This window comes from Mytilus edulis, chromosome 13 (assembly GCF_963676685.1).
Source record: "Mytilus edulis chromosome 13, xbMytEdul2.2, whole genome shotgun sequence".
NCBI classification, from domain to species: domain Eukaryota; kingdom Metazoa; phylum Mollusca; class Bivalvia; order Mytilida; family Mytilidae; genus Mytilus; species Mytilus edulis.
In genome coordinates this window covers 10,654,813-10,680,945 of record NC_092356.1, presented here as the reverse complement: position 1 = coordinate 10,680,945, position 26,133 = coordinate 10,654,813, and the positions used below count along the sequence as shown (strand labels likewise).

The 26,133-nt window shown below is 31.7% G+C and overlaps 1 protein-coding gene across 5 annotated transcripts in view; it reads right to left on the bottom strand.

Moving 5' to 3' along the window:
• Window positions 1–26,133, bottom strand: part of LOC139501146 (uncharacterized) — a 142,718-nt gene that overhangs the window by 59,589 nt on the left and 56,996 nt on the right. Inside the window, exon 1 of one of the 5 annotated variants that reach the window (XM_071290138.1) lies at window positions 19,719–20,374. The exons of 3 other annotated variants lie outside the window; for them this stretch is intronic. In XM_071290138.1, coding sequence (XP_071146239.1) covers window positions 19,719–19,751 — 33 coding nt within the window. In that variant the 5' untranslated portion in view covers window positions 19,752–20,374. Of the gene's footprint in view, window positions 1–812; window positions 854–19,718; window positions 20,375–26,133 lie in introns of those variants that run through there. One more of the 5 variants, XM_071290139.1, reaches the window with a different exon arrangement.

Genomic DNA, 26,133 nt, shown 5'->3' with positions numbered 1-26,133 from the left:
CTAACTTAGGTATCCAACACGATGGGTCGTGTAATTAGTATTCCACACGTTTGACTCGCTCAGTCGTATTTGTTCTCGCATAAACTACACTTCGTTTGAAAATACCATTGAACTTTAATGGAGTTTTGAAACGTAGTGTACACATAACCTCTTTATTCTAACTTAATATAGAAATAAAGAGATCTTGCTTTATGATCACCACAACGGTTATAAACCAAAGACACGAAGGATACATGTTTATATAGTTAGCTAAATAACCTTTTCATACCATTTTATTCAATCATAACGTGAACCGTGACCTGGTCCTTACTTGTTCTTATTCATTTCTTGAACCCTATATTTACAGTTCTTCGAGGATATTGCATTTGGAAAAAAGACATCGATTTCGGATGCCTGCTTGGGAAAGCTCTTGCTTAGATTAAATGACCTTTGACCATTGGTGTTTGCATAGATAATGACGACAACCCACGATTATACAAAATATCAAGAACAGCAACGGACAAGAAGTAAAGTGATGGCTAGTTAATTATACATAAAAAATCTAATGTAAAAGTACAAGATATTTGTGAAATATTTGGGTATACAGTTTTGAAATTTTTAAACATTGAACTTCTTTAAGAGATTGAATTCAATTTCTAAATATACATGTACTATTAAAATATTGAAGAATGAAAACACGAAAATATAAACAAATACAGTTCAGAAGACATATTACTTTTAAAATCATCATGTGGTAAAGAAATAAGGGGAACACAGAAGAAAGATAGAACAGTTATACGGAAAGAAAGAACGGAAAACGAAACTTTTCCTACCGTTACTTGAGCAGGCAGTCTGTTCATAACACTTCACTTACCTAGAATAAAAATAAAACAATTATACATGTATACAACTTCAGTAAAGTAAATCATTATAAAAACTATATTGTTTTCTATGATTAATTGTGTGTTTATATAACGTCCAGTGGCAAATATTTCATGCTCATTTGAGTAAATAGACGCTTTTAAATATGTGTAACTTATACAAAAAAAATCACACTGACTGTGGCTTAAATAAAACACATTCAAGAAGAAATAAACACTAACTCTACATGTCCATGTCGATACTTATAGAATAGTAAAAGTAAAGACATACTTCACGTTTAATATTACCGTTGAAAGTTCAATACCAGATAAATAGACCAGTCGTGACGGACAGTTGTAAGTTTACCACTTGTATTCTAAAAGATGACTTGATTTTTAATTTATTAGTTTTTATTATATATACAAATAACTGAAAATGAAGGGCATGCATTGAAAAGGCGATATTGAGGCGATGATGGGGAATAGAACGAACTACTTTTGAATACTTAAACATGTATAAATAGTCTATCCATATTGAACCGAGGTTAGAAGTCAATGGAAAAAAACGAACATGAAATGCATTTATCAGTCTAGATTTTTTTACTTCGATAATGCGCTTAATTAGAATCAGATGAGACATCAACCATTTGCTTTTAAAAACAAAATAGTTCCATCATGTCTAATGTCGTTTGGAATTATCAGGAAGTCCCCCCACAATTATAATGACTTCTGCTATCCATCATAAAAGTTTGGATCGATACAATGACTTCTGCTATCCATCATGAAAGTTTGGGTCGATACAATGACTTCTGCTATCCATCATGAAAGTTTGGGTCGATACATTTGTTAGTCACATGATAATGCATTCTTAGTTTTAGATTTTCCTTCAGTTTGTTTGAAAATATGCATGTCAGTAAGACTATTTCTCGAAATTACAAAGATACACAAGCTATCTTCAAATTGTTACCATTTTTTTTTATCGTACACTAATTATTTTACATGATATATTATGAAAAAGCCAGTGTGGCATTAACATTAAGTACAAGTAAAGTGCACTTTTATGTTTTTCAGCCAATTATAAGAAATATTTAAAGACTTGAGTAGCTCACTCGATTTTCCAAATGCACCTTTTATATTTATTTAAGCTGTCTAAAAGCCTACAACATTGAAATTTAACCATCAATTATGGCACAAAAGCAAAAAATAATCGTTTAATTATCTACTATGATTTGAACATCTTGCAACGGATTCCGAAGTTGAATCGTCAATTTATTTTCATCTTTCACACGTGCCAAATTATAGTCTACTGGCTTACATGACGCCATTGACGTTCTGGTCACGTGGTTTTAACGTATGGATATCTGCAGAACTGGCGTGTTTTGCCGTGATTTAAGATGTTTTCGTACAGGTACCAGATCATCTGGGATTAATCATCATACATAACCCTGCAAACCAGTCTACCATAAGACATTTACAATCAGACTTTTGTATCAAGATACGGCAGCCATTAGGAAATCATTACAATTTTGTTTCCTCTTGTGAGGAGAATGATCACTCACACGTGTTCGATACCTTCTCTTATTCATTTAAATCAAGAAAAATCTTTAGCAGACCGTTACATAATACAAATGTGTAATTTTCTTAGTGCAACAGAATTCTTTTATTATAAGAATTAATCCAAAATAACCGATAATGTACATTTCTGACATACCATGATTCTGTGTGAAGTTTGGAAAATGAAACATTTCGGATAATTATTCGTGACTTTTCGCGCTTTTTATTCTGAGAATGGAATTCCAAACGACCAACTATCAACACAAATAAAAAGCCTATAAAACTTGTATACTTTGTAGACATGTATGACAATAAATAGTTTACTTAAACAACTTCTTTGAGGGTTTTAGGAATTATGTAAGTGCTTCTACGGTTTTTCGCGTGACGACAAATGTGTCGATATTTCCTATCTGAAGTTGAAAGGCATACCAATTTATTAATTTACATAATTATTTGTTTTCTGTTTCATTTCTATATTTCCAAGACAATAAATTAATCAAAAATAAGCGACACTTAAAGCTTTCTCTGGCATAATATGAAGAAGAAACAAAACTAAATTCGGTGTAGCACATTTAAAAAAAACCCGAAAGGTCGAACCATTCTAACTACTTCATTTGCGAGAGTGATAAACAACAGTCATATCAAATATCAAAATAAATGTGTCCTAGAAGAGATACGAAAGATGCCGGAAGGGCCTTTCAAACTCACAAGTCGAACACGGTGTATCTCTATTCAATAGTTGGTACATTTGTCAAGTTCCTAGGCCTACAGTTAAATAACGGTATTTCAAGTTTAACTATATAGCAATACAGTTGTGTATGAAAATATATTGTAAATTTCCTTCGATGACAGGTCCCGGATGGCAGGTGAAACTAACATTTCATTATAATTAATTTAGATACGATCATATCACCTTGTAACAAAACACTTTAAAAGCTTTATAGCAACATTAGCGATATCTCGCTTCTCCTATTTCATTGGTAAATCATTTTTCATGTCTTCGTCCAATTAAGTTAATACAGATAATGTTTTAATATTCTAAATGACAAGATGTGCCTTGTAGACATTATTCACACGGAAAGGTACTCATTTAAAAGAGGATTCTCAAAATCGATTACGTGCCGTTTTAGCTCGTCTTTATTATTTTGAATTTTAAATATTGATGAAGTTGTTTGAGAACAAGACGTGTTTGCATATAACATTGACGGATTACTATGTGCTTTTCAGGAAATCCTGAATAACGTTGTCTAGGTATTTCCGGAGGGAAGTCGTCGGACCGTATACGATTTCGTTATTTATCAATACACCGGAAACTAACATGCTACGACATCTTGCTCGCTTTTCAACTCAATAAAGTTTTGATCTGTCAATCTTTTGTTGTAAACTTGTTTGAACCTCCGTTCTTTTGAATAATCCGTTCCTGAAGATTTCCTTAAACGGATGTCTTCAGTAATCTATACCGCTTCATAATAAATATATACAAGAAGACGGGTGATATAACAATACAATCAACATGGACTCAATCATCCATGGCTTACTTCAAATTTCAAGGCCTCAGACAATGGGAAATCAGGGTGAAGGCTTACGCCCCAATTTCTTGAAATATATTACAGTGTAAAACATAAAAAAGTCATTTTTTTTCTATCCCCTCGCTACGCGTCTCATGTGAAATTTCCTCAGTTTTATGAGTTACGCCCTCCGGCTTTGAAAAACCCTTGATACGCCCCTATATATATTTCTATCTTTACTTAACTTTTTATTTCATTTGGACCACAATCAAATTTAAGGATACATTTTATTTGCGCCAAAAATAAATGCTAGAATTATAAAGCAGGCTGTTTTATAGAACACAATGTTTTAAGGTATTCTAACCTGAATAAGAGGCTCGAATTTGTAGATGCATCTCATGTATTTAAAACCGGAGACAAGTCGCACAGATATACCATAAACTCTGCATAGTCAGAACCACAACAGATGTGTGAACAACACAGCTACATGTCGAATGAACACTTTCAGCAACCGTTTAGACCAGTTGAATGTCAGCATAAGTATATAGAAAAATCAGTGTTAAAGTTTTTTTCATTTTGGTTTTAGGAGTAAAGTGATTTACATGTATGATGAATAAGTTTTATCATTCATTTGTATTAAAATCAGTTTATTGTTTTGTTGTTGTTTATCATTTTGTGTATTTTGTGACCAATATCTGGTCATTTACAAATAATATATATTATTTCCTTTGTGCAATGATCTAAGCACTGACCCCAAATGCCAATGAATCAATTCTCCAGCCAAGTCACAATTTCTCACACCAAGCATCAAGCTATAAAGGGCCCCAAAATGATTAGTGTTAAACAAATAAAAAAGGAAAAACTAACTGTGTAATTTATTAAAAAAACCAAACTACTATGAACTACACCATCAAACGACAACCACTTAACAACAGGCGCCTGACCCAGGACAGGCGAATAAAAATGCAGCAGGTTTCAACGTTTTAACAGGCACCAACCTTCACCCTAACCTGACACAGTAGTTTAACATTACAACATAAAAGACACACTATAAAATATCAACTGAAATGTCTTAACTTAACAGTTTGGAAAAAGTTAGTATTTCTCCGTATTTGATAAGGTTATCGACCATACTCTGTTCATTTACACAGGTTGACCTCATTAAAATCTTGATGGAAATAAGGCAGAAGTTTTACGCTGACGCATTTAATCATGTATATAATTGTCTTTTTATTAAAACCATGATCATTAGAATAGGAAGTTCCACAGCAGGAACAAAGAGCTGAAAGAAGAAATTCTATTCATCATCGACGTGAAATGAGTGTTTTCTACAAAGTCATACTGTTAATACATTTTTCATCAATATTTACAAGGGTTGACAGTCGTGTTGCGAATTATTTACACGACATCCGGGTTTGGCTTTGATTTTGGTCCTTTTCGGTAATATCTGCTTTTTAACCTTTGTAAACGTTTTTTTTTTGCCTGTACCAAGTTAGGAATATGACAGTTGTTATCCATTCGTTTGATGTGTTTGAACTTTTGATTTTGATTTTTGATTGGGGGCTTTCCTTTTTGAATTTTCCTTGGAGTTCAGTATTTTTGTGATTTTACTTTTTTCTAATCCTAAATTATGTTTGCGGCGAAACAGTGAAATGCGCAGCCTGATGTAGTAATATTGGAACAGTTTAATCAATTAAAAAAAAAATGTATACATTGATAAGAGTTAGGTCATTTTTCTACTTGCTTACGTATGTATTGTTTAACTGTCCTAGGTCAGGCCAACAGTCAGTTATTGACCACGAATGTACCACCGGATTTGTCCGCGATTGTTTAATCTGATTGAAGTTAACCTGTATTCAAATCTGAAGTTATAAATCGTGAAATTGAACTCAAACTAAAGCTGATAGATCCTTATACTCCATGCAATGACTATCTGAAATGATATTGTTTGATTTTTCTTCAGACCCAAATTTAGTATTTTGAAGTTCAAGGTTAGATTGGCTTTATGTGGCAAGATGAAATACATTTATTTGTATTTCTGATTATTAATCGTTGATGTAGTTAGTAATAGAGAAATTATTAAGAGGATAAAGTCAACTTAATGTGTTTAGAACCTAAGACGGGAATTTATAGTTTGCTAACCACTTAAGGTATTTACTTGGGGCTAAACGGAATCCAATACTCTTGAGACAAATCCAATTTTACCTGACCAATCAACGTCAATTGGTATTTTAGCAATGATAAATAGTTGGGGTATAACAGACATTTGATATACGTCTGATATGCAAAACTGATCCAAAATCAATGTTGCCCTCAAATCAATTAATATTAAAACAAGTGATAATTCTCTGTCATTTGATAAGAAATAAATACACTGTTTCCCGGGTAATAATTGTAGTATATTACCCTCATCTCCGCCGGGAGGAAATTAAGCAATATGTTGATGTAAATTGTCAGAATATTATGTTCGTGTAGAAGACCTATTAATTTCCTAAATCGATGTCATTTAAAGCAATGTGCAACATAATTTAGAAATCAATGACAGCAAATAGCTGTTCTGTGTTGATTAATTCATATCTATTAAAAGATCAATATTTGTAAAACGTTTAGGAGACTTTGAATGTCAAATCCGTTTAATGTTGTGCTGCCAAATTAAGTAAACGTTTTGCTAACTTCGATTGCATATCCAACAGACGCCTTGTTGTGATTTTGACCAATTGAAACGAAGCTTATGTCGATTGTTATCACAAGTATGCACCATTAAACAACAATAATAATGACATTTTCCATATAGAGGGGGACAGATTTATTATTAATTGGAAGAGATTATATCAAGAGATAGAAAAACCAGAGACAATTAGATTCAGTTTACATTTGGAATCTATTGTTTAAATCCTTTAGAATGGTAACAATCAGCTGCATGTAACATATGCTTAAAAACCTTTTTTTTTTACATCAATCAATTGTTTCATATTGAAATTGGACAGATGACAAAAAATATACTAGATAGAAAAAAAGTCGAGAGGATAAACATTAAAGATATTTAGTAATTTGTGTCTGGGTTTAAGTGTTACATAACTGATTTCAATAAATCTTTTATGATTTGGGCATTGACCAAAACACTGAATGAAGTTTGAAGAGCGAGAATAATGTAATTCAGTGGCTGTCATTAATTGTTGCTGTATATCATATTTGTTTTCGTCAATGAGTTGTACAGTTTTTTTTGTTGTGCTGTTGCACGACTGTCTTAAGTTAGGGAAGGGTTGAACGTTATGTATGTATTCTTTAAACTCTTTGCCTATTATTCTGAATTATACAATAAAGAATAAAGAAAATGGCCCAGAAAATTAAAGAATGCAAAAAATGACCCGCTTCTAGACCCTCCTTAAGTTTTTTTCATTAGAATACATTATTGAGGAGAGCATTGCGTTCAAATATATTACACTGTTTACTTGAGAATAATATTCAAGGTTTTGATTTTTTACCCTCAGAAAAAAAGAATTTTAATAACTGAGTATGACCGCTGTATGCTCCTTACTGATACATCTGAAGTTAAATTTATACATTTCTTGAACATTTATCATTCCCCCATGTAGAGTTAGATGCATTCCGAATGTTAATCATCCTAAAATATCCGTCTAAGAGTAAAGAATAAATTTTCATACTATCTTAGTCCATTCTTTTCAATCTAACTAGAAATCCATCAACGTCGAAGTTTGGCATTTATATCAAAAATAAGATAATTATAACCCAGCCAAATGCAATAACTAGAACATAAAGAGCCATTTGTCTTTAATATTCAGTAAAATAAACCATCCTCCCTTCGTAAACTATCAATATAAAACCGATATTAATGCCTTACATCAAACGCTATAAAGATGATCTTTTGCATGGAGATAAATTTGTGCTCTTTATCATCTACAAACCATAAGTAATATATATCTTTATAAATACCCCTTCAAAGGATGTGATAATTGAATATATCCCTTTGCACTAAAGATGTGGAAAGCAGAAACTGGGCAATATCCTAAACTGTATATACTGCGTGTAGTCAACTGTGAAAATTTTATAAACTTTTATCACCAAGAAAAACAAAAACTGCACCCATTATCTTGTCAGGAACCCCCCCTTTTTTTCCACACACACACTCCTACCTACTCCCTTTACTTGCATGTACTTCTAGGAAGCGGAACAAGGTGTTTGACATTTCTGAAAAATTCACTCGTGTTTACAAATATTACTGTCAAGTTGCTGATTAAATATTTAGTTGTTTTGTTCAGTTCTTCGGAAAAAAAGACTTAAAATATTTGTCGAATGGACGAACGGACGACTAAGATTATGTAATATATTCACATCCCCTAGAGTGGAGAAATAATACTTAATATCTCGGACATAAAGATTTTTAACAATAATAATGAGACTTTTCAGTAGTTGATTTTATTTTCGTTTGAAAAGGAAGGGAGCAACAAGATGATGCAATTTAGTCGAACCTCACCACAAGCGTATCAATATATATATATATATATATATAAGTACGTCTGAGTCAGTGACAACCCTACAACAGATGTATCCATCGGATCGCCATCAATGATGGTGATACATGGCTGTGTACATAATGTATATACAACTCGTCTAAACGTCTAGCGGGACGGCTGCAGTGCAGGCGATTTGGTGTCACGATATCACAGTAGCATGGGTTCGAATCCCGGCGAGGGAAGAACCAAAAATTTGCGAAAGCAAATTTACAGATCTAACATTGTTGGGTTGATGTTTAGACGAGTTGTATATATATATATATATATATATATCTAAAATATCAAAAATGTATTTACCAATAATAATAGAAACCACAGTAAACTACACCAGCCGACACTTAAAGAAGACATCTTGATCTGATAATATTCCATACGATTACATACCATGGCAGGTTCAATTACATTTGGACAAATCGAATGCACCCTATACATATTACAAGCGACAAATGAATAGGAACTTTAAATATGTAATCAAAGTGAAAAATTGTTCTGCGTTTTTATTTTTCGCAAATAAATGGTTATGCTATGCATTGTGTTTCGTACCATAAAAATATTTTAGATAAATTTAAAGGTTTTTACTTTTTAAAAGTTATTTCCATAATTTAGATATGAAAAAAAATGTGATCATATAGAGATACTAGTATAAGTACAATGTAGCTGGAAGATTTTGAAAAAAATGACACGTATTAGAACAACTATGTTATACATGTACTTATGATTTATTTCTTTAATTACCTCTTTCATGTGTATATATATAAAATGAATAATTCGTCACTTGAAAACTTCAAAGAATGGAAATATCGGATGAAGCAACAACCGTTATTTAATCTAATCTTTATAGTGTAAAATTATACAGATGAAAGCCACAAACCAGAAAAGGGTCACATTTGTTTAAGTTTTAGTAAGTTTGAGTTCTATCTATTGAACTACATGGTTTCTCGCAATTATACTAATTCTTTTTATATCATGTGCTAAATATTTTAAATATAAAAACACGATATTTGAAAGTTCAGACTATATTTAACCTCGATCTGAAATCGCGCGATAATTGTGTGTCCTTAGTAATTGATATAAAACGAACGTGTTCATTACTGATCACTGCCGACTTTCCGGAGTTTTTTACGCGGAATAATATATCAATGTCGTAAATAAGTAATGTTCACATCCGATTGAATTTCCGTTTCATTTTCTAAAACAATGCATCACTGTTCTATCTAACTATCGCTAAACTTTCGGAATTAGTGATTGTAACCAAAGAGACAGGAAAATATAAGTTTGCATTATTCTTAAAAGCATTGGACAGCTAATCGCGAAGCTGTTATATATCAATTCTTTTCTTTAATTTGAGGGTACATTTTTATAGTAAGGGTATTTATTTATAGTCTTTAACTTTATAACGTTTTTACATTTCATGAAACATTATACTACTGTCATGCCTGTTTCTCAGCATTACTACAGTACTGACACTAAGTATTATCATATCAAAAAAAGTTACTATAATGAAGGAAGAATTTGTATGTAATTCCTCCACCAGCACTCCTCTAAACCTTCAGGGGCGGATCCAGCCATTTTAAAAAGGGGGGTTCCTAACCCAGGACAAAGGGGGGGGGGGGTTCCAATTACATGTCCCCATTCAAATGCATTGATCGTCCTAAAAAAAGGGGGGTTCCAACCCCCGGAACCCCCCCTCTGGATCCGCGCCTGACCTTAACACAATGAATAAAACACGAAGAGACATTAAAGGAGAAAGAATGTACATGTACCATTAGAACAATCAAAACACATTAGTCGGAGAAAAACAGACAACAATAAAAAGAAGAACGACAAAAAACTGTCCACAAAAACATCACAGAAAACGTAAGATTTATCATCAAGAACCTTATATAAAACCAGAATATAACAATAGTGATACCGACAGTTATTGGTCAAACTATAATTAGCTACGGCAAGCATGTGCCTATTTCAAAATGCAACTATCTTACTAAAACAAACTAAATACAAGGTCGTTGCCGCATTTGGGCGTTTATGTATACATGTTACACCGACACAGAAATACTTAATTTGATTTCTTCTTTTTGTTATACTTTTGTTCTTACTTCGACAAAAAAGATATAAATACATTTGTCGTTAATACTTTATTGAAAAGCACTTTACGCCCATATGGGCCTATGGCTTAAAACATTATTATACATAATATACAACGTTTACATATATAAAACAATGAAAATAAACAATGCAGACACTTTTAATGCTTTACTCACTGATATATAAAAAAATTAGTTATATTTTCTGACTTGTTTTTTGTCTTCCTTGATTGTAAGAATGTAGTCAATATACATCTTTCCTTTTGTTCAGTGAATATGGCTCTCATTGAACAAGGAATACGACACCTACAACCTAATTACTTATTTCCCTGATCATTCTGACGAAAAGAAAGGCGAATTAATCCATCTAAAGATATAATAACAACGTGTGTAAATCTTTACAACACCAAACATGGTATTAAGTAAAACACATCTCGAAGATCACCGAACCGACATATTCAACAAGTGTCAAAAACCGAAGCTGCAAAGTCGATATAATATGAAAACAAATCTGGGCACATGCGAAAAAAACACAGATTGGCCAGTTTAACTGATTCATGATTTTAAAACAAATAATAATTCTGAAAACAGAGATTGATGTTATTAAAAACCAGAATTACAAAAACAGGTATCCCATTAGATATAATCTTTTGAAATGGGGAACCAGTTTATTACCAAGTTATCGAACTTCCAAGACACATATATATATACGACCGAATATAACTAGAGATAGTAAAAAGGAAAATGTCATGCAAATTACGAAAATGAGTTGACAAACATTCAAATATTACTGATATTTTAGTTAAGGATCCAGTTAACATATCACGTATATGTTTATATATATACTCATTTATAACATTAATTACTAACTAATGACGACTTAATAATTCAATGAAATAGCATAAAGCTATCTATTTGTATAAATGATAGGAGAAAATTATAAAATTCGTTCTTACATAATGTTGTCTAACAAAGTAGTTTCATAATGAACCCATGCGCACTTTTCATTTTCCCCCCGGAAGAATACCATTGTCCTTTAGTGAAAATTACAGAGCAGATCTGTACTAAGTTTGGGTCTTCGGTTGTAGGTTGTTTTGTTTCTTGATTAAAAAAATGTGCTATCCACGAGACCTTATAACCATATTTTTTATGATTGCATTGACATGGGTTTCAGATTTAAAGATTCAACAGCAAAAGAAATGGTGATCAATATAATCATTATTGTCTTTTTTGTCTTTACTAAATTCAACTTCTTTAATTTGAAGGGTTCTTCGTTTCTGTGATTTTCCGAAAGAAAACAGGACTCGTAATGAGTAATTTATCAACGTCTAGTTATTCTCGTTCCTTTAGAGTGATGTTTCATGACACAGAAACATTGTCAGAGAAGAGGGAAAAATCCAGTTCTATAACGACTGATATTTTGTGAAAAATAAATCAATCGAACAGCCCCTTAACACATGCATCATGTTAAGTGATAGTGAAGCGATAACATCATTAATCCTAGCGAGGTTAATTACAACTTAGCTTGCCGTTTGATACATTTTCTTTCTTTTTAATTGTTTATGTAACATTGCACTCCTTCTCAGAAGAATAACATCCCCGTTTTACTACAAAGATATATAAACGTTTCTCCGATCGCAGAATACCATTTTGAAACGGTGTAGATTATTTTGTAAGAGCATTAAATTAATTCTATTATGTCAATCATCAATGTTGATAATTGGTTCTTTGCATAAGTAGGAAACAAAAACAATATTGTTATATATAATGAAGAGACCGTGGCGATAATTATACATTCGCCATTGTTATTATACATGCTGTAAATCCATTGTTTCTTAAACATCAAATAATTTTGTTAGAATAAAAAAAAATAATGTTTGCATGTTTGCTGAAGACAATGTAGGAAACAGCATATTAAGCATTCGAAACAACTGCCTCAGATTTTTTTCTAACAATATTGTCATTCAAATTTAACAAGGGCACTGTGAGTTTTTAAAAAGTCTTTTGAGGGTAAAATAAAAAGTAAATTTTCATGATTTATTTGATTGCATTTTCAATTTAGATATCATGCAACTTATGTCGTTGTTTTCATCTTCTAAGGGGAGATGACATTATAAAAATAACTCTAATGCAACAACGTTTGTAACGTTCATTTCGATTGGATAACGTGACTTCCTTACATGGCATCAATTGACAATTGATGCTATGGGACGTACGCGCAAGCGCAGACGGCATATGACAGATTTTAAATGCATGTTTTAACGTTGTTTTCTGTCAGTTTCATTAGAATGGAGATAACAATATTGTATTTAAAGCTCCGACGGCATCAATTTGGGATTTGATGGTCGCAAATACCCGTTTACTGTCTCCGCTAACGCGTCGCCAGTAAACTTAATTTGCGACCATCAAATCCCCAATTGATGCCGTCGGAGCTTAAAATACAATACAGTTATCTCCTAAGTAGATGTGGTATATGATTTTCACTGAGACAACTTTCCAACAGAGACCAATTGACACAGAAGTTAGCAAATATAGGTCAACGAACGGCCTTCAACATAAAAGCTGTGAAACGTTGATTTTTTTAGGTAATAGAAGTCTTGGTTTCGAGAACTGCTGATAAAGGTACATTGTAACTCGCAAAGCACGTGCATGTTGTGATCCCTGGAATCAATATTAAACTTTTGATACGGATATAGTAACATCCGTAGGACCTGAGATCATCCCCGGTTTTACGGTTGGGTCTGTGTTGCTCAGTCTTGAGTTTTCAATGTTGTATTTTGTAAACTGTCGTTGTTAGGTCGTTTTTCGTATTTTTGTCAAGGCGTTGTTAGGTCGTTTTTCGTTTTTTTGTAATGCGTTGTTAGTTTGTTTTCTACTTAGTTTGAATGTCCCTAGGGTTTGTTCACACTTTCGTCACTATTTTGCAGTTTTACTTGAGGGAAACGAGACAATTATCGTTTAGGAATCGCTTTGGTCATTTGCAAAAGTGGCAAGGACCTGTTTGCTTTGAATGCCATGAAATTATGAATATACATGTATGTACAAAAGTAGCGTTCCATATCAACAAAACAAACAACATGTAAATCCTTTAAACTCATTTATTTAATATTCTATTTTTAGAAGTTTATCGTATGGAATTTTTTGCTGCATAATTTTTGGACCACATGGAATTTGAATATGAAAATATCATTAAACTAAACGATCAAAAGATAACAGAATTCAGCTTAACATCCGTTTGCGTTTCATTCTGACTTGCTATCTAATCATAAGAAGAAGTCAAGGTTCAGAAACGCATTGGCCCCATGGGAAACTTTCATCATAGTCAAAATTTGATTAAACTGATGTTGCAGAACCACACTTGTCATTCATTATCTTAATGAAACTATAGCACATATTTGTATTTTTGTTTTATTTTCAATGCTGAATGTTCAAAACTTGACAAAGAAAAATAGATTGTTTAGAAGAGCAAAAGGAAAACGTCTCCAAAATTGGGTTGTTCTGACAGATGGTGTTGAATAATTTAAATACACATGAACAATTACAGCATGGTTCTTAATGATAATGATTTAAATATAATGCAATTAGACATTTTCACATTAAATAAAACTTTGGCACAAGGCATTATAGATCGCTACATTTCAACGTATTTAGCCGTCATCCGCCCTCTCGTTCTATTCCGATTTAAATTTTTTTGTAATATCCATTTACTTATTTCTATTTTCATTTAAAATTATGACACTTAACTTTACATAATATGACCTGGTAAAAAAAGAATGCTTTTTTTGTTCAGCTGACCAAGAAAATAAAGTTTTAAGGTTTTGAAAGCGAAATGAACTAAGCCACAATCATGTTCTATCAAAGAACAACATAAAGAACGTTTTTTTTGGTGTTTTTTAGACTTGCGAAGCATACCCGCATTTTTAGTAGTCATCAAATAACTCATTCAGTGACAAAGATTACATTTGATCAGTTTAAGTTTCCAGCCATGTATATGTAGTATTGTCAGATCTGTCAAGTCATAGTCTTGATATTGGCAGGATTGAAAATGTGTATGTTTCTTCAAATTTTGAAATTTAAATGACTACTGTCCTCAGGAAAATACAATAAGAAAACTTTAAACGCGGAACCTGCCTTTTTTTATAAAAAAAAGGGGGGGGGGGTTCCAACACATGCAAGTCATATAATAGAAGCATTCGTTGTCCCCCTGAAACTACTGAACTTACAATGGCAAGTGCATTCTTAATCAACAAACAAAACTGCACATGCAGTTGGTAGATAAAGGAAGATGTGGTATGGGTGCCGATGAGGCAACTCTCCATCTAAGTCACAATTTATTAAAGTAAACCATTATAGTTCAAGATACGGTCTTCAACACGGAGCCTTGGCTCACACCAAACAGCAAGCTATAAAGGGCCTCAAAAATTACTAGTGTAAAACCATTTAAACGGGAAACACTAATGAACCACATAAACAGACGACAACCACTGAACATCAGATTTCTGACTAAGAACAGGTGCAAACAATTGAAGCGGGATTGAACATTTAAATGGTGTAAAACCTTCTCTCTTTTCTGAAACAAAAGTATAATATCACAACATAGAAAGACACACTATTAAATATACCCATTGATCCGCAAATGATGTCATATGCATACTATTTGTTACCTTAACTATGTTATCGTATTATCTTAACCGTCCTTTTAGCGTATTGAGTTTTGAGACAATTCTTGACAGAGGAAAACCTGCTCTTTTAAACAAATCTCCGCTAAATCTAGACTTAAAGGCAAAATAATGAAACACGTCGACCTCGGGAGGAATATTCAATCAATGTAATTTACGATTGAAAGATTTTCTTCTAAACTTTGAATTTATTTGATGAATAATGTTTTACTACGCACTAAAACGACAGTAAGAAGGTCCAGAGGGATTCCGAATTTCGATTATAAAGTCATTCGAGTCACCTCGGAACGTCGTCTACGTCAGATTAACCGGACGTGTAATCTCATGTGGCGCAATGATATATGATTTAATCAATATCATTCCGCGTGGGAATACAGGTCCTACGCCGAATTTACTTGAAGTGGCATATGAAATATACTATTGTGGAATTATAAAGAACATTGATTTGACAGCAGCTATGCTTTATGAAATTACAATTGATAAAGAAAGAGTTCTAGTATCAAAGGTCATATTTTATGGCGCTATATTTCTGAATAAATATTATTGAATCAGAGAATAGCATAAAAACAAAGTAAACAAGAGGAAATTCCCAAAACCTAACCAAGTGTGCGTGAAAAATGTGATTTTGATTCTTTTGAAATTAGTTGAAAAGTCCACTAATCAAATTCTAAACATACATTGCTTGGTTTTATTTTAACAACATGCAATTTGCAAAGATAATCTGCACGAATGATGTGCTATGATGTTTAACGTTTTAATTATTGCTTTAGAACTGTTAATCCAAAAAAAAAAATCAAAATGTTTCGTCGTTTAATATTTTATTTATTACTTTAGAATTATAATCCAGACATTTTATTCCTTTCTATCCAAGTGCTGCTATGTTTAATATTTTATTTATTACTTCAGTATAATAATCCAAACATTATATTTGTATAATTCAAAGTGATTATATGATCTGACCATTAAAATGTTCATAAAAATGAAATATCTAATACCATTTATAAAAAAAAGTTTATACTATTTAATCTCTGATAGAATTTAAAACAAAACAGAATTTATAAAAAAAAAGATTATATGTAGCAGTAAAGTTTCGCCAATTATCGGTGAATAAAATTTCAGCAATTGCCCTTCTAGTCTGACATTTATATAGATTAGACAGTTGGTTTTCCCGTTTGAATGGTTTTACACAAGTAATTTTTGGTGCCCTTTATAACTTGCTGTTCGCTGTGAGCCAAGGCTCCCTGTTGAAGGCCGTACCTTGACCTATATAATGGTTTACTTTTACAAATTGTTATTTGGATTGAGAGTTGTCTCATTGGCACTCATAACACATCTTCCTAAATCTATGTAATATATCCAAAATGTATGGCTTTATCTATAAAAAAAACTTTGGACCTTTCGTTTCATATTTTAAGACTTTTATCGTGTTATGCAAAATTTAATATTTTCATTTGCTCCCATTTTTACAATTTTTACATTACTATTTACCTGTATTATTAACGCAAATGAAATGTTTTATTTTTGCATATTTGCATATGGTTTGTGGCGCAAATGAAAAAACAATTGGCGCAAAAGCAGAAGAATATATTTTTTTGGTTTTTGGTGTTAAACCGAACTGTGAATGGTCATATATAGTTTGGTAACTTCAATGCGATGTTTCTAAATACAATTCTGTCTCTAATTAGTTCGTGTACGAGTTAAAATTGTTGAAAGAAATCATTGCTTTTAAAATATTTCCAATTGTTCAAAATTTGATGTCACTAAATGATTCGACACCTTTTTAAGTAACCGCACGTAAAAACTATTTGACGTACAGCTGCTGATGAAGTTTTATCAAGGAAAGACCATTTATTGATAAAAAAATCATATTCATCATTATGTTTAACTTCAAAGAATATTATTGTCTTTGTATAGCAATTTATTAATCTAATAAACGTTAATATGACTAAGATCTGGACTGCATCACTAGTTTCAAATATTATAGACATTGATTTCAGTAAAATATGGAAATGTTGAAAAGGCCATTTAGCAAATAGCTTGCTAACGAGTGGAATATTATGGCATTCCTTTTTTTTTTTAAACTACAAAGTTCTGCAAATAATGTTTTGTAGAGTTATTCTGAACATTTGTTGCTTTGTTCTTTTTTGAATCCGTGTTTGTAACCTTGGTTACCAAGGTCAGTCACACAGTCACATGTATATATGAAAAATGGCATGTAAATTCAATTTGTTTCTTATTCAAAAGTTTAAAAATATTTGATCGAAAGTTCGAATCCTCATTTTGTTCTTTATTTTTTGATTTGCGTTGTCTGTGCTTTCAATATTACCTTTTCCATAAACTTTAAAGACGAGCAAAGCCTCTTAAAGTTTCTGGGAATGTCAAAAGTATATTTACGCCTGAGTGTGTATACAGACTAATGAAGTTGAGTTTGTTTATTTGTAAAGTTGACCAACAAATCAATGTTTTCTTCATGTTGTTTCCATTGAAAGAAAATTAATGATTTGTAACATTAGCCGATCAAATCATTGGAAAGAAAACAGAAGAATAATTAAAAATCCTGTTTCAGCAGTTTGAAAATCTGGATGGAAAAGGAAAATAAAACCAAATGTCTCGTTTGAATAGCTGATATTTTTTATGCATTTTAGAGAACCTATGTGCAATGTAACAATTAACTCTTTAGGGTTCCCGGGTATAAATAGCTGGCTTATATACAATTAATTCAATTCCCAGTTATAAATTCCCTCTCCTTTCATCCTATTTTTCAGAACCTTCTTTTTGTATCAATTTTTATTATTTTCTTACCCTGAATATGCATGAAATAATTGCCACTGGACGTTAAACAAACAACAGTTAACAATCAATTTTCTTCACTGACGATGATCGAAAATCGTTGGTCTATATTGACGATGATCGACAATCATTGGTCTATACGACGATGATCGACAATCATTTGTCTATACTAACGATGATCGACAATCATGTTGCTTTACTGACGATGATCGACAATCATTGGTCTATACTAACGATGATCGACAATCATGTTGCTATATTGACGATGATCGACAATCATTCGTTTATACTAACGATGATCGACAATTATGTTGCTATACTGTGATCGGCAATCATGTTGATATTTTAACGATGATCGACAATCATTGGTCCGTACTAACGATGATCGACAATCATTGGTCTGTACTAACGATGATCGACAATCATTGGTCCGTACTAACGATGATCGACAATCATTGGTCTGTACTAACGATGATCGACAATCATTGGTCTGTACTAACGATGATCGACAATCATTGGTCTGTACTAACGATGATCGACAATCATTGGTCTGTACTAACGATGATCGACAATCATTGGTCTGTACTAACGATGATCGATAATTCATAGCTAATAACAAATTAATAGTTTTACAAATTTAAATTTGATACAAAATAATTACTCGAATAAATAGTTTAGCTGAAATTGTTTTGGTATTATGTAGTGTTTCAAACATAGACAAGGTTTTGTTATTGTCAGAATGAGGTCGGTCTATTGTTAGAATGATGTCGTTCTATTGGCAGAATGCGGTCATTCTATTGTTTACATGTTTTTAAGGTGGACATTTTTTGGCGACAGAATGTATATGAAGCTGGCACTCTGTGTCGAACAGGAAATGTCAACCTTTGCTCCAAAGTATATTGTACAAAAGAAAATAATCAACAGGTTCAAGAACAAAAGTCACACAGCAATAAAATTACCCGCAAACAACAAAACAAAAACAGAATTATAAAAAAACAAAAAAACGAAATTATAAAAAAACAATCAGAATATAAGTTTAACATGTTAAAAGAAGAAAAGAAAAAATTATCTACTTTTTTAATTTGATTTACATGGACCCCTGACCCTGACCCCCCTCCCCCCTGACTTTTTGTGTTATGTATGTAATTAAATTTCTATTCGAAGACGCTATAGCATTTGCAAAATTTGATTTACCTGGTCCAAAACCATTCCCACCAATGCTATGCTTGTGCTATTCAATTTTATCTGTATTCAAAAACGCTATATATATTGAAAATGCACATAAAAAATAAAAATGTCAAAAAAATATAACAATAAACCGGAACACAAGTCATGATCAAAAGCTTTTTAACACAATGAGTTTAATCTAAGATTAGTAAAGATATTTTTAATTTAATTGATAGTTAACGATAGAGTATATTTTGCCTATATCAATACCATTTTTGTTATCACATAAAAGCAGTGGTGCGATTCTTGAATGAATTGAAAGCTCAGTTTTACATAAAAACGAGTATAAATATTTTTGATTTCTTATCTAGTTAGTTATTTTTCTTTCCTGTGTTTTAATTTGTAACAGTATTATAAATAATTCAATGGTATATACTACAGAGCAATCATTTAAATTCGCAAACTTAAATAATTAAAAAGTTTCAATTTAATTACAGAACTTTGTAAAACTTTCACATACTTATGTTTTCTATTAATGAAATAAAAACAAAAAGTACCATACCTTAAAAAGTAACTTTAGGACAGCAGCGGCCATTTTGGTTACTAGTATATACAGCTTCCGGTTTATTGATATAATCAAAGCTGCTTTATATTAACCAGACAAATTTGTCTTACTTAGTGTCAGTTCATATTCGTGGTTTATTTTATAACGACCTGTTAGGTCGAACTGTAAACTGTTATTTAGTTATAAAAAGACGGAATTCCACAAATTGTCGTAAATGGTCAGAACATAAATCCAGTTGCACTTCGGATTACACTTTGGTTTATCCTAATACTTATTAAGCCCTCATAGAAAGGCGCCTATTAGTGCAAATTATTTGAGAATCTTTATTGTTTTAAATCCAAACGATTTTATGTCTTTCAGTCATGAAACTAAACATCGCAATGAAATCAAGAAATATATTCTGTCATCTAAAACTCGTGGAATAAATACAAAGTGTTTTACAAAATGTCAAATCTTCTGTGATAATAAAAACAAATGGCTAAATACGGCAAAGCGCAAACAACCATATAATATGCCAAGAACCCTTTACTAAACTAAAATGTCTATTAGATCTAACGGTAAAGAACTCAAAACAATGGAATCTAAAATCACAGTGTGTTCTTCTATTAAATAAAGCCACAATCAATAGAATATAAAACAAAGTGCATTACTAAACATCAGATACGGACGCGGAGTTTTAATTTAACGACAAGCAGGAAATGAAGTTACCTGATTCCGCGGGATTCCTCCGGTTTTCTCAAAACAAGATACAATCAGAATTTGGACGTCAATATTATCTTCTATGTGTTTGATTATAATGAGAGTTGATGTTTTATTAGGCCGTTCACATAATTCATTGTTATTTCTAAAGTTTGTAATAAAATGGGCATTTGGCTCGTAAATTAAGTTAATTATTGTTTTTATATATGTATAGAAACATATAAGATATGTCATACGAGATTAGAAAAAAAAGTATCCAAGCAAACTTACAAAGCATCAAAAGTATTAGTCAAGTAAAGTAAAACGAACTTACATTCACGATTTCTTATTCATGACTGCTATGTTAAAATAATGAACGAGGCCTGATACCCAAACATCACGACACACATATTTTTTTCTCTAGCGTCAATCTTATTGAAAAGTCCAAAATTATGATTCAAAGTAGGTTCTTAAATATATGTATAAATTTGTAAGCATCTGATAAACTCTCAATTTAACTGTACCAATTAAGGGACAAAACATGTAAGGAAAAAAGAAACTCTAGAAGTCAACAAAAAAATTAAAAGCTACAAACATATACCAGAACGTTTTAACAGTTTGTGAGAAAAAAGCATTTTATCAACGTGGACAAAAACTCTGAAACCAGACAGCATGTCCTTTTTTTTAGGTATTATATATTTTAGGTATATATAGAATCTAGTGATGATTTTTCAAAATTATAAATCTATCATTAAGCTGGTTTGATGTGTTCCTCTTAAATGAAACAAAGCACCTGGGGATCACTCCAAGTTTTTGGTAGGGTTCATGATGATCAGTATCTAAGTTTCTATGTTGTGTTTTGTGTACTGCTGTTTGTCTGTAGGTCTTTCTTTTTTTGACAGTTTATTTTCTACTTATGAATTTTAATGTCCCTTTGGTATTTGTCACCTCTCTTCAAAAAGAACTTTTAAAATTAGAGTATATCTAACCGTCTGGTACTCCAAAAAAGCAACGAACCAAGTGAAAAAGTAATGTATACCAGACATTTCTTTCAATGATTGATTTTCAATTGTCTTGTTAGAAGAATTAAAGTTCAAATAGTCTAGGTTTCCAAATTTTAATTTCCTTCCTGCGCCCGATTAGATTTATGTCTGATTTAGTGCACTACAAACTTTAAAACATTCAAACCGTGTTATAGTGTTAGTCTAATACAGTATAATTGCCATGTATCTTATTTTAATTAGGTGAGTTTGGTTTTAAAGCATTGTGAAAATAGTGAAAATAACTGAACGTTAATAAGACGAGCTAAACAATTCCTTAGACGCTTGATTTTAAAGTAAGTCGATCTAGTTTCCTTGACGATGGAGCTGCCATGGGAAACCTATCAATGGAGCCTGGAGCTCTATTTCTATCAGTGAAGCCCACATCCCCAAAATATTGCTCAATAGACCCCAGATCCCAATTCGTGGAAACTGGATATACCTAAAAGCCGTCTTATTCCTAAGAGATGCATGGTTTTGCTTCAAATGAAAAAGTTACAAGTAATTCAAAGTTGGCGAGTAAAGTCTCTAAATTGTTGCTCAATAAACAAACTAACATGCAATCTTTAACTCGAGCAAATTTCTCTTGAAGGGATAACATAATTGGACAGGATGAATATAGATAGAGATAAACAAAACTAAAATCATGCACGTGCATAAAGGAAGATATGCATCTTTACTCTATAAAATGCTTAAATTTTTTTGATTTTGTTTTAATTGCTTGAATTCACAAGAAATATTTGCCACTGCATATTAAACAGAAACAAATAAGTCATGCATTGCCTCTTTTCATTTAATATGACTTATCGGATAATATTTATCACCGCAACACAAATGGGGATGACATTTGGGACAGGAAGTGCATGCCTTCTATTCTGGAGCACATGAAATCACCCGGATGTTGGTGAGATTCGTGTTGCTCTGTCTTTCGATTTTCATGTTGTGTTATGCAAATTGAATCTTGATCGTTTTTATTTGATCGTTTAGAGTTTGGTGTCTTTTGCCTCTTTTTTTTTTGCAATGCAATAATGCCGGATTGTGTGTCCGTATCCAGTTCCTTTTTTGCTTTTTATCTAACACCTTGAATAATTATCATGACAAAACAAAATCTCCTAATATCGAACAGTTTGATTTCATATGCAGACCATCATCTCTAGTCATCGCAAATTATTGTTCGCTGCATTAATTCCACCCCGATACGGCTTATTCCCAGATAAAAACCGTTATAAAGCCATTCCTGTCATTAAAACTGTTTGTAAGAGCTTTTGGAGCAGAAAATTGGACAACTTCTAATTAGTGGATTTGTGCATTCACAGTAAAACATCTATTATTCCCATCTTTGACAATGAAATGACGATTGCATTGTGAAAAATTTCAATCGACAAAAAGCCGGCATGCGGTCCCGTACTTGTCATTATAAACTAATCTATGGGATGAAGTGATAATGGTAATAGAAGCATAATCCTTTATATTACATTAATGTCAAACAAATGTATAGAAATAATAAGTAAAAATGGCTATTGATTTATCACTATTAATGGCGGACAATATAACTCAGAACGGAAACGAAATAGGTGATTTGACTTACTGAAAACAGACAGACATGAATATTTATGATGTATAGACAAGTCTTTACAGTGACATCAATCGTTGATAGTATGACAACAGTTGGTGTCAATAAATAAGTAAGGGCCTGGTAGAAGTTAAGCAAACTGCTGACGAAATTGGAATCTGTTCTCGACTTTACACAAAATAGTTCAAAATCAGACCTATAAATCTATTAGTCTGCTGCAAATATTGGTGCACATTTCGCACCTTACAAGGTACAGCCCCGAAAGATGAAAGGCTTTAATTAATCCGAGTGTTCATTTATTGGCTAACAACTTACGTCAATAAATTAAAGCAGGCCATGTAAAAATTAAACAAAAAAGAGACGAAAAAGAGACAAACTGGAAGACTGTTCTATTTGTATACGATAGCTTTAAAATTTTACCTCCTAATTCGAGAACGAAAACTTTTCATACCCTTGCGAGGTTCTACCTTTCAAAAGACAAGCTTCGAGAATTTTGTTTAGGTAAGCGTCAAACTTTTGCCAGGTCATATTAATAATTCTTCTTTTTCTCTCAAAACACTGTAACACATATATTTGATTTGTATTTCATATCATTGCCTCCATGATTTTTTAGGACAATTTTTTTTAATAGGAATAATTAGAAGCGATTAGAAATAAAATAAAAAGTATGACAGGGCAAACAAAGTTGCATTAGAATAAATATAACTAAGATTGTTAATTTGAAACCATTTCATGTTAAATATCAAATACTTTAGTCAAAGTAAATCGTATTCCTTTTGATGTATTTATATGAATATTGCAAAAGGCACTATAATCAATAAAAATAATTTCAAAAGCGCTAATTGGAGGTGACACGACAGAAACAACAAATAGTTACAATTTGTTTAGATCATCCTATTCCATGCAAGAACTATTTAAGGACAAAATATTATTTCTGAAAATTAACACCATTACTATATCTTTATGAGCATTCACAGTTCAGTTCTACATGGGAATAAAATAGTCCGACGTCGCATTAATCTTATTGTATTGTGCTATAGAGAGGTGTTATAGACCAATAATTGAAAACTAAGCAAGACTTTTTGTTCTATTAACTTTTGCTTATTAGTTCATCGAACACGTATTCGTACATCTAACGTAAAATTGTTTTCTACTTATTATTTAAGAAATGGTCCTTGTAACACTTATTAATTCAAAATTTAAAAAAAAAAATCAAATTTTAGATTTTTGAAATTTTGATCAAAGTTTAAAATATCAAAATTCCAAATTTTTTAAATTTTTTAAAATTTTGAAATTTTTACCAAATACATAAAATTTCAAAATTCTAAATTACTTTTATATTCGATAGTTAAGATATTTGATCAAACTTTAAAAGTACTAAACATTGTATTCATTTAGAGTACTGAATATCTATTTCCCTGAACTAGTACACATTATTCATGTAGCTGAAGCGTAATGGGTTATCTCCCTGTACTGATAAAGACCCATTGATGGCCTTGTGCTGTTTTCTACTCTTATGTCGGATTGGTGTCTTTTTGAACCATGATACACCATTTCCATTCTAAATTCTTTTGACGCTTTGTAAATTAGGCTTCAGATGTATTAAAAAGTAAATTCACAAAAATACTGAACTCCGAGGAAAATTCAAAACGGAAAGTCCCAAATCAAATGGCAACAACAAATGATAAAACACATCGAACGATTGGACAACAACTGTTAATTATGTTACTAAGATTCCCTTCCATTTCTAAGATCTTTGCGATGCGTATTTAGTTTTATTCAACTATTGTGATTGGATGCAGTAACACTGCAGGAATTGATTTGTTTAACATAAAAAAATACTTGAATTAAATTAATCACTAAGAATTAAACGATTTTAATATTGAAATCACAACGAGGCTTTAAAAAATATTAGTCCTCCTGCCGGAAACGCATTTAAATTATTTATTCCAAAAATAAACAACACTTATATGAGATTCACGTTAAAATTCATACAATATCGATGAAATTAATTTCTCTGATTATTATTCATGTTCCACTTGAAAATTTCTATAGAGAAATTTGTCATTCCCCATAATACAATTTAGTTTACGGTTTAATAGAGAATTTTTCTGTAATTTCACTTGAATGTGTCTTCAGAAATTGAAATTCTAATCATTCGGGCATTTAAATCGTATGAAATCGACTAAACGACTAAGATTAGATCTTTAATAGTTTTCTAAGCAAATTGGAATTTGATTGAATCGTGTTTTTCAATGTAGAGTTGACGATTTTGCCGCAAAAGAAGTGGTCCTTAGCTAATATATAAAGTGCTGAAGCCAAAAAAGTTGTTTTAGACAAAAAAATTATCATGCCAGAATAATGGTACATTTACTGTAGTCCTCTGATTTTGTTCAAAGATACAACAATAAAAAAAAACGAATTCGCAACTCAGGCATATTATAAGTTGTGTTCTATGTATGGTAAACTAAAAAGTAGTGGATTTGGTAACAGGATTTAATTTTTTTTAACCCCCTAAAAAAACAACAACAAACAAACAAACAAAAAAAAACAAAAAAAAAAAAACAACAAAAAAAAACAACAAAAAACAACAAAAAAGAAAGAAAAAAGAGGTAAAAAAGAAAGCAAAACGCCAACAAATCTGTTCAAATATCTATCTTTTTTAATGGGATGCTTATTCAAAAAAAGTACACAGTCAAGTTTCTAGACTTGAACTCTTATATAGGCATCTTGAAGTATCTTAACTAGAGTTGAACGCCTTCTATATACATAATGCATACACTCTAAACGATTATTTAGTAGTCGGGTTAACCCAAGCATATTTTGTTTCTTTGAACAAGCTGTTATATGGAAACATCGCCGTTCATTTAATGAGATTACATAAGGCATGACGCACTTTTTGTATAATGGCATTTTCATGACTGCAAAATGTTTAATCCGCATGCTTATATATAGGCATTAAAGTTGCACTCATTCATTTCTGAGTACTTTTCCACGACTCACGAGAAGAAAAAAATAGGCGTGATGCATCGATATTATTATAATATTATAACTTCACTTTCTTAACAGCAATATTTATTTTTTATTATATAACAGAGATGTTTTTCATGGTTTTGGTTTT